The sequence below is a fragment of the Homalodisca vitripennis genome, chromosome 2 (genome assembly GCF_021130785.1).
Source record: "Homalodisca vitripennis isolate AUS2020 chromosome 2, UT_GWSS_2.1, whole genome shotgun sequence".
Classification (NCBI taxonomy): Eukaryota; Metazoa; Arthropoda; class Insecta; order Hemiptera; family Cicadellidae; genus Homalodisca; species Homalodisca vitripennis.
In genome coordinates, this window is record NC_060208.1 from 9135336 (window position 1) to 9151504 (window position 16169).

Below are 16169 nucleotides of genomic sequence, written 5' to 3' on the forward strand. Positions count from 1 at the left end.
AATATACTTTCCTGGAATTTTTACTAGGGTGAATCCGAACTCTATTCTGATACCAACAGATGTGCTTAAAATACATTTTGAAATGACGATTTCACAATATTGCAAGCGATGTGTGGAAGCTGAATATCAAATCCAATAAGTCTATTCACAGCTGACAGCTGAACGGCAGTACGCATTTACCGATTGCTAACAGAATTTTGTATATAAAAAATAAACAAATTACCATACTTAAACAAATTATTAGTTATAATTCGTAATTTCTATATTTATTTTAATGCATCATCGTAGTCTGCTGCTCCTATTCACGATTAATCAGCAATACACAAATTACTAATTGAAAAAACCTATTTTTGTAGTTGTCTGTGTATTAAACTATTTATAAAATTACAGTAACAACAAAGTGGTTTTTAAATAAAACTTGTTTATTAATTAAAGTTCGTATTTTCTGTCTATATTTGTCAATGCCAGCGTTTTTGCTGGTTCTATAAACTTATGTCAGTTGGTAAACAGACCATCATTAATTTTTATTTATCTTGACTTCGTACTTTGGTAGTTGTAATCTAAACCGCAATAGAGATATTTCATTTTTAAGGACTGGTTTAATATTAACTAATACAAATATATATTCATACATTTTTACGTAAATCAAATATATATTTGAAGCACATCTTATAAGTTACCATTCCTATTATTTAAATATAGAAGGTAGAGGATAAAATTTCTTGTTTTAAAAATATATTAGTTTTGGTGAATCTCTGCAAATTCCTCTGAAATAGTTCTCAGGTTTGTTTTTCCAAAAGGTTAAACAAAGTTAAAAGTAGAGTTCAGATGAAAAAGTCTTGTTTTCTGTTTTTGGTTGTACTGAACCGACTTTGTGTACCAGCAAAATCCTGATCTCTTACCGAAAGTTCAGACACCACAGACCTCTGACCCACAATGCTGATGGGCTGCAGTCTGCCCCACGGTAGTGCTGTCGTAGTAATTCTCTTTATTTGTCTTAATTGGATACCACATGCTACTTTTTAGCAACGTTCATCCTGATAAGCCAGTTGATAGAGAGTATTTAAGGTAAAATATACGATGATGTTATACATCATAATTCAATTTCAGGAAGAGCTCAATAAGGTGAAGATACACAAATGGGACTTTCACTTCATGTCACAGAACCACTGCAACAGTCGGTAAGAGCACCTATGCAAAAGCAAAACTCCTTCAATTGATGCATTAAATTTTTAAAAAGGATAAATTTCATCCCTACAGAAAAGATAAAACGGTTGAATAAAGATGACCGTGATCGGCACTTGAAGTTCAGTAGAACAGTGCCAAAAAGTATTGGAACAAGATCACGATTATATAAATAAGACATGTTTTAGTGATGAATGCACTTTCTTTTTAAATAGTGCACGGGAAACTAACATGAATATTGTGAGATCCACACACAATATCCCTAAAAGGTGATCGTTTGACGAAGTATTTTCCACAATTACAGTCTGGTTCTTTTTCATTCACGAAAATTTAATGGGACTAGTTTAGCATTAATTTTGAGCACCATCAGAAGATCCTGAGACTTAAAAATTGTTTGTGAAGGAAACTTCAACCGTATCTCCCAGCAGGAGTGTGCAGCTCCACATTATGCTCCCAACATACGTATGCGGTCTCTTAGACGAGTTTCCATGAAGATGGATTAGTCACTTTAGCCCCCTTAAATAGTCAGTGAAATCACCATATGGCACCATACAAATTTTTCAAATTAAAAATGTGCAATCACTAATGTTTTTAGAATGAGCATCATTTTATAGATGTTAATTTGAATAAGTAAATAAGTTATTATTGAATAAGTTGTGCAGTTAGAAAAATTAGACATCTCACTGATGTAAGAATGGCAAAAAATGTTTATTTTGAGTCTCTATTGCGGTATGGTATTGTTTGCTGGGGCATGTCACCGGTTATAGAAAAAGTTTTCAAAGCTCAGAAAAAAGCAATTAGGATATTAAGCAATTTAGACTTTAACCAATCATGGAGAAACCATTTTAAAGATCTTCGAATATTTAAAGTGGAAATAATGGAAATCCTGATTCAAACTTACAAGTGTGCGAAGTAAACCTCTTATTTCCTAACATAATAATTTTATATGCAACATTAATTCTATACCAGACCCAATACACAAAACTACCCAGTTTAAAAAATAATTTTCTTATAATAGCCAATATTTTTCAATAAATTCTAATAGCGCGGAAGCAGATTCCAACATTAAATTCTATCAAAAGGGTCATTAAAGAATTTTTGCTGAAAAATTAAATGTAAACATTTGATGATTTTAGGCCGGATTCACCAGGAACTTGTTAACACTGTACATATTGACTCCATGATGTGCTATACTTAAAATTATTTTGAAAATTTAGTATAATTGTAAGATTAAATTAATTTATATTAGTATTTAGGTTTCTTATCTATTTGACAAGCCTTATAACATTGTAACATGTTCTCTGGGGCTAATAAAGAATTTCATTTTATTTCAATAATATGAGAATTAATAAATATTTACCAAAAAATTGTAATAGTACGTATTTGTTTATAAACCCTTAATTGATCCTACAGTGTGCCTGCTGATTCTACATGCATTAAAATACAACTTTGCTGACTCCTATAGTCTCTTAACTAAATTAAAGTCGACTAAACCATGTAAAATTTAATATTGGTTTATTTCGATAAATTCATGAAAATTTTGTATTACCTTGTAATGTGATTTTATTCTAAGGGCAGTTTTTATTTGCACATTGGATGGGGTAACTCCTCTAGTTGTTGAATATTGCATTTGTTTTGATTAAGGGGAGTCTTAACTCCCTATCTTCCGTAATGTTATCTTTATGCCATTTATAACTAATCAAGCTAGGACTCTGAAATTTGTTCTGTTCATTATTTGGACTTTTATTTAGAGACACAAACAAGATAAATAAAATTAGACATTTTATACAAACAGAGAAGTTTACATCATGAAAAATAAATAGTCAAAAAAATATTTTTTTTTAAATAGTTTTTTTAACCCATATGTCTTATGATTAGCTTATATTACAAAAGATATGGAGTAAAAATTTCACTTTAGGATCTTCCTGATCTAAAAAATGTGGCATCAAGCTATTTAAAACACAAGTTTAGGAAATCGCAAAAAGAAACAAAATTAAGCTATGTAACTGTTTAGTAATGTCGAGGTCAGTGTTGTCTGGATCCTCCTGGTTAAAAATTAGATTCTCAAGTTTTCTTTTTTTCAGAGTCCTGACCTGTCTGATTTTCTTTTTGAATTCATTAGCTGCTTTTTCAACTGTTTGCAGTTTAATTCGCTCCAGATGTTTGATCGAACTCTCCAGATATTTTCATACAATCAAACCTAAATGTTCCATGAATTTACTCTACTTATATAACCATCATTAAATGTACAAATTGCAGTAAAAACATCATAATTCAGAGTAGGTAATGTCACCATATAACATTATTCTTCAACTCTTTGGATTCTGTGTTTTGCCACGACTTTCCAAAAGCTGTTTGTCTGTAAAGTCCCAAAATATATATCTTTTGAGATGAAATGATTGTTATGGTCAAACTATATTTGGTCTAATAAAGATTGGTTATATTTGCACCAAAAAAACACTATGACAGTTTATAAAAAAACATATTTTTATAAGTTTAAATTGAGATAAAACAAAAAGTAATATACCACTTAAAAGAGGAGATTTCAATGCATAATAAACAACAAAAAAGTAAAAATTATATTTTTTTGAAACAATACGAGTTAGAATCCCCTTAGCTGACACACAGCTGATGTTACAGTATATATATAAACACATTGACTGCGGTGGACACAGCTTACAACTATCCTGGTTGTCACAACGTTGGAACACGACTTGTGTTGCAGTGAAGGTGTTAAAGCTGTATTTTATTTATGTACAGTAATATCTTAGATAATTTCAGTAGTGTGTGTTAAGTTATACTTTTTCTACCATACAGAGTGAGTTTTATGTCCTGGCACACCTGGATATAATTTAAACGGCCTGAGATATCTATGTGAAACCTTGACCCTACCTATTATAACTTTTTTTTTTATTTTTCAAGTTGTTGAAAATTTTGCCCCCCTTTTCTAAAGGGGGGCAACTAAATATTTTCAAATACAAACCCTTATCATGTGACCCCTCATTTTAAAGGGAATAAAAAAAATAAATCCAATAATCCAAACTAGAGGTCTCTACGTTTATTTTAACAGATTTTATGACAAATTTACAATAATAAAATCAGTAACTGTCTTGTCCTGTTTATCGTAACATGAGTCAACACTAACGCTAATTTTAAAAACAGTTACCGTTTTAATGTAGCAGGTGTTCAAACTGTTCACCTTCGGCTGTTTGACAGTGTGCTAGACGTGTGTAAAAACTTGAGACATAATAGGGGTTTGTATTTGAAAATGTTTAGTTGCCCCCCTCTACTCAATTGTAAATTTGTCATAAAATCTGTTAAACGTAGAGACCTCTAGTTTGCATTATTGGATTTCTATTTTTATTCCCTTTAAAATGAGGGGTCACATGATAGGGGTTTGTATTTGAAAATGTTTAGTTGCCCCCCTTTAAAAAAGAGGGGACAAAATTTTCAAGAACTTGAAAAATTTAAAAAATATGTTATAATAGGTAGGGTCAAGGTTTCACATTGATATCTCGGGCCGTTTAAATTATATCCAGGTGTGCCAGGACATAAAACTCACTCTGTATAATCAAGCTCTTCATTCTAAGCTCTCCCAAACAAGTATAAAAAATATATTTTATTTACAGACTAAATTACTTTTTAGCAGTTCTAAAAACCCCTTTGCTAATCAAAAATAGGCCTGTTTGTGCAAAGAAAACAGGCAGGTCTGGAAAAGATCCTAGGGATTAGGTTGGGAATGAACTAAAATACATTATTGAACAAAAAACTGTTTATTTACAAATCTATGATCAGAAATATCTTGCATCTACCAAGGCCTTATCTTGCTTTGGCTGGCCCATGTTATGTATCTCGTGTTCAAGGTCTTCTGGCTCGGTGTGAATGACATCTGCTTGTGTCGAGGGTGTGTTGGGCAGATGTTGTACATCCTTCCGTCTCTGACCACCATGTAACAGTCCTTACACCGCCTCTTCACAGTGTATTTTACCTTGAAACCACTCACCAGAGTCAGACAAGGTAACACAGGTTGGAGGAACGCCTTCGTCACTCTTGATGCTACATCCTCTGTGAATATACTGCTCCTTGTAATTGGCCTCAGATACACTGAACTTCTTGTCAGGCTTAGTTTCAAAGTGTTCGCCAAGAAGTTCATTTCTGAAAATGTTAACAAAGGTTTTCAATTAGTCTCAAATAAACAGTTCCACTAAAACACAGCTCAAATATTCTCTCCATTCTACAACTACATATAGAAGCACTATTTCATTTCTTGATGTTAAGCATTTGCCACCGAGATCTGCCGAGTTGCAAGTCATTATATCAACACCATGGTCTCCAGTACAATGAACTTAAGCAGAAAAACTCAAAGCACTTTATTACTTTTGCCATTATTAATATTAAAAGCTACATAATTTGAACAACTTTGAGACAATTCCGTAAGTCATGGAATAGTTTTATTTACCTAAACAGTTAAATGCATTCAAACACTTATGTCTAATACTGATGGTACTGGCTAATTTACATTTATCCAAGAATAAATAATTGACATCAACCAAATCATAGGAACATCCCAAAAAGGTAATTGAAAACACTGAAGCAAAGTTTGGAAAAAATAAAATACAACATGGTGGATGTAGAAACACTTCCCATTTAAAAGCATCCAGGATATCTCGAGTCCAATTTGCAGTTGGTCGTCGGTACTCGATCTTGCACAAAATTTATGGTAACCTAACTTCTGCGTAACAATTTTGTGTAACAAACTTCTTAAAATTTGAGGAAAACTAAGTGAGAGTTCAGTTATTGTGAATCGGCGGTCTTCTTTAATCTTCCCATCGACTTCAGAGACAATATCATCAATCACAATGCTTGACTGTCCACTTCGTTTGTCATCATGCACATTAGATCGGCCATTTTTAACCTAATGCACCACTGACACATTCCACCTTCAGTAATCATATTGTTCTCATAAACTTCACATAGTTCCTGATAAATCTTAATTGCTTTATTGTGCTTAGCCAACAAAAATCTTATTACTGACTTCACTTCACAACTCGTTAGATTTTCAATTGTATCACACACTTTAAACTGCTATTGTGAGACAACAAGGAACTACAGTAACCTCTCACTAGCACAGCTGTATAGTCATTGAATGGAGAAACAACCTGATATAAAAATGGTCATTATATTAGTCTCGCCCCTATTGGCTACAGAGTAAAACGTAATCTACTTTCTGGATAGTCCTCGTAATTGTTTTCTAAACTAATCTAATAATGTGTAATTTAAGTTATCGGTTGATCTGTTTTAAATATCAATCTATATCATTAGATACAATCTGCAAATAAAAATAAAATCAGTACCATTAGAATATTAACTCGTTTCCATATTTTGACCTTTATCTCCACCAAATGCAATATTGTAATACGTTGATAGGACACACTATGGCAGCTACAGCGACATTGGCTTGGATACAAAATCATTCTGTACAATGTTTACTATGGTATGTACTGCAAATAAAGGAATGATAATTAATTTTGTTACTTATTTGGTTAAAAGATTGCATCACTTTTCACTCACAACTGGATAAGGATTAAATGTTATAGTTGCACAATATAGTGGGTACACATAGTGGCCTGATGAGCTGAACAGCTAAATAGTGAGGGCTACTAGTTATGGCCCGTCGAGCAAAGAGAAAGAACAATGGTCATAAATCAATGACCTGAGGCAGAGAACAGTCATGGCCACCGTTGTGGCCAGGTGATAAATAACAGCAATCATATGAATGTAATACCGACTTCAGAGGGTTAATGTAATATTTTAACCTATTGTCCAATTTATTATGACTAGATTGTATTAAACTATTCAATACCAGTGTATAACCTAGATTGTATTAAACTATTCAATACCAGTGTATAACCTAACAAATAACAATCCTTATCTTAATGCGTTTATAGGCAAATATCAATATTATCCTAAAATAACCTCAGGGCAAGTATACAAGCGCAGACAAATATTGACAGTATCATTACAACTAAGAGTATATGTATCACGATCACTTGCACTAGCCTCAATACCACTCTCTATTAATAAATGATCAACCTCAGACGAACATAACTCATGCTCCATCAGTAAATCAAAACCAGAAAAAATAAATGGTTGCAATATAACAAGCAGCCACCACTTCAATTGACTCATTGGTATTTCTGATTATTGAACAATAAAACGCCAAAATGTAGAACGGAATTACGATGTAGGTAACAATTATAGCATATTTCAGCTTTATTTTTATATATATAAAAAATAATAGATTATTAACGAATTAAAACTATGTATATTATTATATGTGAAAAACAAAGCAGTGTAAAATCCATTTCATTTTTTTTTAAGAATATATACATCTGACAATTTGATACATACATATAATGCATATTCATCACCATTTTACTTGTGGCCATTATTCAAATCAAACACCACAAAAATTATTTTATTTTGTTGTTTGAATTTATTTGAAACAATATTGATTTTTCCCTTTAATACAAAATAATAAATAAATACATAACAACTGGCAATACTTAATTATAATATTTTTGTATTAAATTGTTTAGGTGTTTCTAATGCCTGGTTTCTAATTTGGTTTACTATCGGTTTGTCGTGGTGACCACTTATTACACTGCAGCCAAACACAGAAACTCAACATTCCTGGTGGGATATTCAAATGACATCGCTACAGTCATTTTACTCGTAGCACAGTTGGTGCTGAACATGGTTATGCGATGTGTTACAAGCTCATGGCTACAAGCAAATCATAATGTATGTTACCTCAAATCAAATCGGCAATACACCGGAACTGAAATTCATTCAATTGTCAACTGCAGCTTACATACAGTACATCTTGTTCTTGCCATAAAGTCATGGAAGGCATCAACCATATTGATAGTTTGTCAGTTTCAGTACTGTACAGTAATGTACTAATTCATCCTACAAATCATCTGATATTTTAGAACTATGTCACTAGATATTATTTTTATGTTTTCTTAAGTCATCACCTCAAAACCAACATTATTTTATATAAGCAGGTTTAGGTTATTATAAATATGTCGATTACCAATGTTAAAGATAACATCTACGAGCTCTAACGTAATCTGAGCTTAATTTAGGTATTATCTCGAGGGATGTTATTCTTTTTCTTCCAGAATTGCGGGGTGGCATCTAAGCTTGCACTAATAGTCAGGGGCATTTCCGATCAGCACTTTCTCAACCTCAGATCACATCCCAGATCTTTACCGACGTCAGATCACGTTGGACAATCTGGCACATGATCAGATGTCAGGAAAGTACCAATCGGAAATGCCCCTCACAATCAGTGCAGGCTTCGGTCGCGCCTTTGATGCCACTCTGCACTTCTGGTAGAAAAAGAAAAACATCCCTCAAGATAGTATCTAAATTCAAGTCATATCACGTGAGCGCTTTAACTTTTTTATATTTTTAATACGTATATATGTATGTACCTACTTACATACCCTAATAACAAATAGTTGATAAGGACAGACAGACGTTCTTCAGCCCTCATCACTTCCTTTGGGGGGACAGGAAACAAGAAACGATCGTCATAATGACATATAGCCTAATTTTCACAGCAAGAGAAAGTCTATTCTTGTTAAAAATTAAGTTTTTTTGGTCTCGTGAAAGAAAACTTCTTTTAAAAATAGTGACATCCGAATATTATCAAAGTACTGCTCCAAGGCTCACTGATTAGATTTTAAAGATTCTGTCTTGTCCTAATTGGGCAATGAAAAATCTACCAGTACACAACCAATGTCAAAAATAGTATCCACAGTGCTGTCAACAGATGACAGCAATAACTAGAAAGTATTTTAATTCATGTAGCTGAATACACATTGTCTCACTGTGTACATTGTGTGTTTGTAATGTTCACTGTCACTGGAGTTGTGCCACATGCCAGTTGCATTCCGATAGAGTTTAGTTACCCAGCTAGGTCGAAGCCCTAACTGAAAACGTTGATTATCTCACGACAAGCCTAACTTACATTGTTCTCCTTTGATACTTATGAATACTTTTTAAAATTTTAAGTAATTGAATTACACAGCTAAACAGTCAAACGATTTCATACATTTTATATATTACAAAGTTCGCTAACTACTAAATTGAGTGATTCCTAGCATTCTGGTAATGGTGAAAAGGGGCTTTCAAATTGGATTGTAGCAAAATGGTGGAATGGGGCCCGACCCGACACAAATAGCCAAGAAAACCAGTCTGACTAGAAGAACAAGCTGAGAGTGTCAATATAATTGATTGCAACTACAGCAATAAGTTCATTAATTCCAACTCCCCCTTTTTTTAAAAAATCACCGTAATCACAATTATAATGGAGAGTCTCATATTTAACATTACATTAGAGTTTAATATTATTGAAGAAGAAAAATAAAATCAATGTTGACATGTAAAATAAAATAAAAATAGCTATAAAAAGTACCTATTTTATACTTTTTCTCCACAAACAAGATCTTATTTGATAACTTACAAACAATGTTAGTTTTTATTAAATATATAATACTCAAGTGGATTACGTTAATAAAACTAAATTAAAATAGAACGATAGTGATTATTAAAAACAAATAGTAAACTTACTAATAGTGTTAGCCTAACATTTAACACAAAAAACCTAAACCAAAACCAATAGAAAACACTTGAACCACCGACGACAAGACGAATAATCAGTAATCATTAACCTTCTTTGGTTTTAGCGTTTGTTTGGGGAGGTCTTTTTTTTGGACAATTTTATTTACAATCTGTTCAGACATTCTTAGAACAATAAGTAAATTAGATAAAATAATAAATTAACACGAGTTAGACTCTAACCACCGATAGAGCTAACACAAATAAACAAGAAAGTTTGAAATTAGAATCTAAGAGGTAAGTCCAGGATTGAGTGTCTCTTCAGACGTGTAACTGACGCACTATTATCCAACAGGTTCATCGCAAGATAGTTCGGATGAGAATACAGCTTGTCTTGGTACTTCTTGCTGTAGCGAGTTATTTCCTCTTTTACTGTGGGAATTTTGGTGTCTTGATGTATTAATTGATTAGTTATATACCACGGAGCTTCCAGGATGTTCCGAAGGACTTTAGACTGAAAACGTTGGAGAATTTCGATGTTGGAGTTACTGGCTGTACCCCAAAGCTGTATACCATAAGTCCAAACAGGTTTCAAAATCACCTTGTATACTAACAACTTATTTCTTAATGATAATTTCGACCTCTTGTTTAAAAACCAGGATATTTTTTTGAATTTTGAGTTTAGAAATAATCTTTTGTGCCAGATATGAGAACGCCAAGTTAGTCTTCGGTCTAGATGCATACCCAGATATTTCACTTCTTCAGATTGGGGGAGGAGGACATTATTAAGAGAGACAGGTGGGCAGTTAGCAGGCCTTGTTGTGAAAGTTACATGAGTGGACTTGGTTTCATTAACCTTCACCCTCCATCTCACAAGCCACTCCGACAAGTCATCCAGCTCAGATTGTAGTCGTTGGGATGCAATTCCTGGGACTTCATGAGAGGCTAGTATAGCGGTATCATCAGCAAAGGTGGCCATGGTGACATCGGCTCGTACAGGTATGTCAGATGTGAAGAGGGTGTAGAAGATGGGACCCAATACACTGCCTTGTGGAACGCCCGCCTCAATTTTGTGGAGGTCGGAGTATTCGTCTTGAAATTTGACTCGAAAAAACCTGTTTGACAAATAGGACTTGATGACATTAAAGAAAGAATGAGGAACTAGTAGTTTTAATTTATAGAGGAGACCCTCATGCCAAACTTTATCAAAAGCCTGACTGATATCAAGAAAAACAGCCGAGCAGTATCTTTTTGCTTCCAGATCTTCCTTCACTACATTGACCACACGATGAATCTGCTCAATGGTAGAGTGCTTCTGGCGGAAACTAAACTGATGGTTGGGGATAAGGTTGCCGCTATCAATAACTTGCTGAAATCGTTTTAGAAAAAGCTTCTCAAAAACTTTTGAAGTCACAGGCAATAGACTTATGGGCCTATAAGAACTAACCTGATGTGGAGGCTTCCCAGGTTTAGCTACCATGACAATTTCCGATAATTTCCACTGTGCTGGAAAATGCTCAATTCTCAATATTGCGTTGAAGACAAAAGTCAAAAACATAATAGCTTTCCTCGGCAGTTCTTTTAAAATCCTTCCTGTAATGAGGTCATACCCAGGAGCTTTGTACGGCTTCAATTGTTTCACAATTATTTCAGTTACTTCAGAGGGAGTAAAGGGCTGAACAGGAAGTGATAGTTGGGTAGGTGATTCTAATAAGTATTCAATTTCTGGGTCAGGAGCTTGAGCTGAGTCACTGGGCTTGAACACATCGCGTAAGTGCGTAGCGAATACTTCAGCTTTCTCCTTGTTGTTCTTGGCCCAGCCACCACCTGGCAAGATAATCGGAGGAATCGGCACTCTTGGTCTAGTCATGTGTTTAGTAGTTTTCCACATTGAATATTTCGTGTCTTCTGTAGGAGTTAGACTTGCAGTAAAAACCTGAAACCTTTCATTATTGAAGTTAGATAACAAACGTTTCAAATCCCGCGCCGCTCTATTGAAGTTGTTTTTATCACGAGGATTCCTGGAATTTTGCCAAATCCTACGAAGTCTTCTTTTTTGAGCAATCTTTTTCTTGATGCTAAGAGGGTAGTTCAGGCCATTAGTGGTTCCATTTCGTTGATGCGGCGTTGATTGCCAAGCACACTTCTGGACTGTCCTGTTAAACAATTCAACAGCTTCATCTATTTCACCATTTGTCTTCAAGGAAACGTGTAAATGCAAGTTTTCATCAAGAAGAGATCGAAATTGGTCCCAGTCAGTATATTTAGAACTTAACCGCAGTGGACCCTCTGTAGTAATGACAGATGAACTTAAAGTGAAGATCAATGGAGAATGGTCTGAGGATAAATCAAGACAAGATTCTACACGTGTGTACGTTTGGGAAATACCTTTAGTCACGAAGAAATCAAGCAAATCAGGAATTTTTAAGGAATCAGTAGGCCAATAAGTCGGTTCTCCCGTAGAAAAATATTGATAGTTATTGTCGTTGATAGTCTTAAGGAGATTACGGCCTCTGGGATTGCACAGCCGAGAGCCCCACATGGTGTGTTTCGCATTAAAGTCACCCCCCGCAATAAATCTACAACCCAAGGTATTGAAGAAGTCGCTGTATTGCTGGTATGAAACGTTATGACGAGGAGGGGTATACACAGAAGATACCGTGAGTGGACCTGACCAGTCTTCAATCACAACACTGGAAGCTTGAATATAATTATACTTATAAGCAGGTATGGCATGGTGTTTTATACTATTTTTAACTAATACCGCACTACCACCATGAGCAGTATTATCTGGATGATTACAGTGACACAGAGAGTAAAAAGGAATTTTGAAATGTGTCATATCTGTGAAGTGAGTTTCGGAGATAAGCATAATATCAACTTTATGAAGACCAAGAAATATTTTAACCTCTTGAGTATGGTTACTCAAGCCATTGGCGTTCCAAAGTGCTATTCTATAAAAATTATTCATTTTAGCTTCGAAATGACGGAAGACAATAGGTTCATTAAAGTACCTATCTGTTCAGCCTGTTGTATCATTATTTTTTCAAATTTTCTGAAAAAGTCGTTAAGTGTTTTACTTAAAGCGTTTTGAGTACTGTTATCTTCAGACATCGAGTTGGATGCCACCTGTGCATATGATCGTCCCGGCAGGATTCGAACAGTGGATGGACTGGGAGGTCTTACCACTTCTTGGGCTCCCCGAGGTGATTGATCATGAGTTTTACTTTCAGGTACCTTGGGTCTGATCGGGGGAAACGATTTTTGTTTAAGTTCACGGTACACAGAACAACCTTTGTAGTTCGCCGGGTGGTTCCCCTCACATAGAGCGCAGGTAGGTGGGGTATCACTGGATTTCAAACATGCCCGTGTGTCATGGTTCTGGCCACATTTAACACACCTGTAAGGGTGCCAGCAATACGTTTTGGTGTGTCCATAACTTTGACATCGCTTACACTGAACGATCTCGGATTTCCTGAGCGGTGGTTCAAAGGTAATTTTTGCATTAAGGAGGTACTCGATATTAAATATATCTTTGTTACACGGATTTGGTTCCAGATCAACAAAGAACATTGAAAGAGGTGCTTTGGTTTTATGCTGTCTCATATTCATTACGTTGCGAACCTGGAACCCACAGGATTCAATAGCAATCTTAATGTCCGCAACATCAGTGGAAAAGTGCATATTTTTTAAAACCACGCGATATGCTTTCTCTTGTTTGATTTGGTAGGTATGAAAGGTGACCTGCAGCTCTTTTAGTTTGTGCACCAGCTTCCGATAACCGTCAATAGTTGTTGTATTAACTTTGAATTTGTTTTGGCTGAGGCATTTAAATGTGTAGTTGTCATTTGGGATAACAGTTTCAATAGCGGTTATCATGCTCTTAACGTTTACAACGTTGGGTACGAAGATCGGAGGTGGTTTATCCTCGCCAACATGAGACGGCGGCGTCGATGTGGTGCTCTCATCCATCGTATTTGACCCTCCAATAGCATCGAAACGATTATTTGTAGTTAATGAGAAGCTACTTGGGTTTGAACACAATTTCTTCGATATGTCGGGACCGTTCGAAACCAATTTCCTAGGTCTTTTGAATGAACCAGTCACTGTTTGCCAGTGGATGCCGTCATTACTTTCTTTCTCCTCAGAGTTTCGGGAGTTTGGAATACCTGTAGATATTACTGCTGTCTGATTATAACTGTGATCATGTAGAACATGAGCACTATCATCAGTGAAAGCATTTTCACAACTGGAACCTGTTTGCATCATGAGAGTCTACAAAAACGTAAACAATCAAAACATAAACACAAACAAGACAAGGTTATGTAACAGGAAGAACAAAAAACATTACATTACGAATAGTAAACTACATCAAAACTATTATCAAAATAAACGAAATCAATTAATAACAGTCCTTATTATCAGTTTGTGAACTATTTCACGAGAAAAAAGCAAGTTTATAACGAATTTCACAGAACCAAATACAATACATGTTCACCAAATAACAAAGTCAGCTGATTCGGTCTTTTTTCTTCTTTAATTGTTAGCTCTAGGCTAGTAGGCTTCGGGAAATCCCATGCCGCCTCAATGTACTATTATTTTGTTTCTTGACGTAGGAGTCTTGTAAGGATCTAGGTTATCTTCTCGCAAGGGTCCATCAGGCTTCCTAGGTTGAAGCACCTTATCCAGGTTACATTTAAGTTACCAATATGCAGAAAGTTACTTTGTTTTAAATAAATTTCTTAATTGAGCTCAAAAAAGTAATTCTTTAAAAATCTCTAAATCGTTTGACTGGGGAATTTTAGTTAAGTTTTGAACATTCATCCCGTACGTATTCTTTATTAATTTTAAACCTTGGCTTCTAGCGTGGTCATATGCAGGGCATCTAAAAAGATATGTTCCAAAGTTTCACTATGACCTAAAGTACATCTCGGACATAGTGGAGTGAAATACTGACCAGTAGTATATAGGTTTTTATATACAGGGTGTGGCAGAAAGGATGAACGGTTTTCAAAAAAGCAATATGTCGTTACCTGTGCATAAAAAAAAACATTTATTTACAGAATAATATTCACATGATCTTACCATTTTAGAAAATTAATGTTTGAAAACAACATCTGACAGGTGACGGCCGTTTTCAGCGATGCACTTTACAAGCCGCTCTCGGAAGTTGGCTTCTACTCTTTCTAACATTGCCCTGCCAATTTGTTCGACTTCCACACGAATTGCTTCCTTTGTTCTTGAAGTGTACGTGGTTTATGCTGGTAAACACGTGACTTGAGGAAACCCCACAAGAAGTAGTCGCATATGGACAGGTCTGGGGAACGAGGAGGCCAATCAATGTCATCAAACCGAGAAATGATGCGACCACGAAAAACAGCCCGAATTGCTTCCATTGAATTTCTTGCTGTGTGAGCTGTCGCCCCGTCCTGCTGAAACCATACTTGCCGAATAGGAATACGTTTTTTCTTCTTAGTTCAAGTAGGAAGAATTCAGTGAACATCTGTCTATAATGTTCCGAGGTTACAGTTACAGTGGTCCCGTTGTCGTCTTCAAAAAAGTATGGACCAATAACAACTGTACTGCTCACAGCACACCAAACTGTCACCTTGGGACTGTGTAATGGTCTCTCATGCATTATTTTTGGATTTTCATCTGACCAATAACGACAGTTCTGCTGATTAACGGTACCATTCAAATTAAAATGTGCTTCATCTGTCGTAAACAAAATGATGTTTTCATTTTGGTCAAGTATGGCCTTCATTTCTCGAGCAAAATTTAGCCGCTTTACATAATCGCCAGGATTCAATTGTTGAACCATGGCAGTTTTGTAGGGATGAAATCCTAGATCGTTGTGTAAAATACGCCTTACTGACCGATTACTGATGTTCAGTTCAGAAGAATGTCTCCTAGCAGATCGACCAGGACTACGGAGTATGCCTTGCCGAACTCTTTCCACATTTTCTGGAGTGCGTACAGTGCGATGAGCCCCTGGCGGTCGTTTATTCATCACTGTTCCTACTGAACGAAATGATTGAACCCAATGTAAACTGGTGTTACGAGTGGGTACACTGTTACTTCTCGCAAGATTGAAATGACGACGAAACTCGCGCTGAACTGCAACAATACTCTCATTATTATGAACAAAACTGTCGTAAGTAAACACACGGTGTTGCACACTCCACGACTCCATGATGACGACTAAACAATGACTAGACAAAATGGTATGTTCTACCGAACACATGGCCACTTCAGTCGCCCCACTCCCACTACCCAGATCAGAATACTATCTGTTCTAAAAACATCCATCCTTTCTGCCTCACCCTGTATATTGGCGTGACCAAATTTTAATC

General features: G+C 35.4%; 1 protein-coding gene across 5 annotated transcripts; it reads right to left on the reverse strand.

The window, feature by feature from the left end:
• Positions 1-4939: 4939 nt before the first annotated feature.
• Positions 4940-9985, reverse strand: LOC124353513 (54S ribosomal protein RTC6, mitochondrial). Of its 5 annotated transcripts, none has more exons than XM_046803377.1 (2): positions 9829-9985; positions 4940-5340 (listed from the first exon to the last, which is right to left on the reverse strand). In XM_046803377.1, the coding sequence occupies exon 2, from the start codon at positions 5336-5338 to the stop codon at positions 4994-4996; it is 345 nt and encodes a 114-aa protein (XP_046659333.1). In that variant the 5' UTR covers positions 5339-5340; positions 9829-9985; the 3' UTR covers positions 4940-4993. The 5 variants fall into 5 exon arrangements, with proteins under 5 accessions (XP_046659333.1, XP_046659334.1, XP_046659335.1 ...); XM_046803378.1 differs by lacking the exon at positions 9829-9985 and adding an exon at positions 9674-9813; XM_046803379.1 differs by lacking the exon at positions 9829-9985 and adding an exon at positions 8700-9034.
• Positions 9986-16169: the final 6184 nt, after the last annotated feature.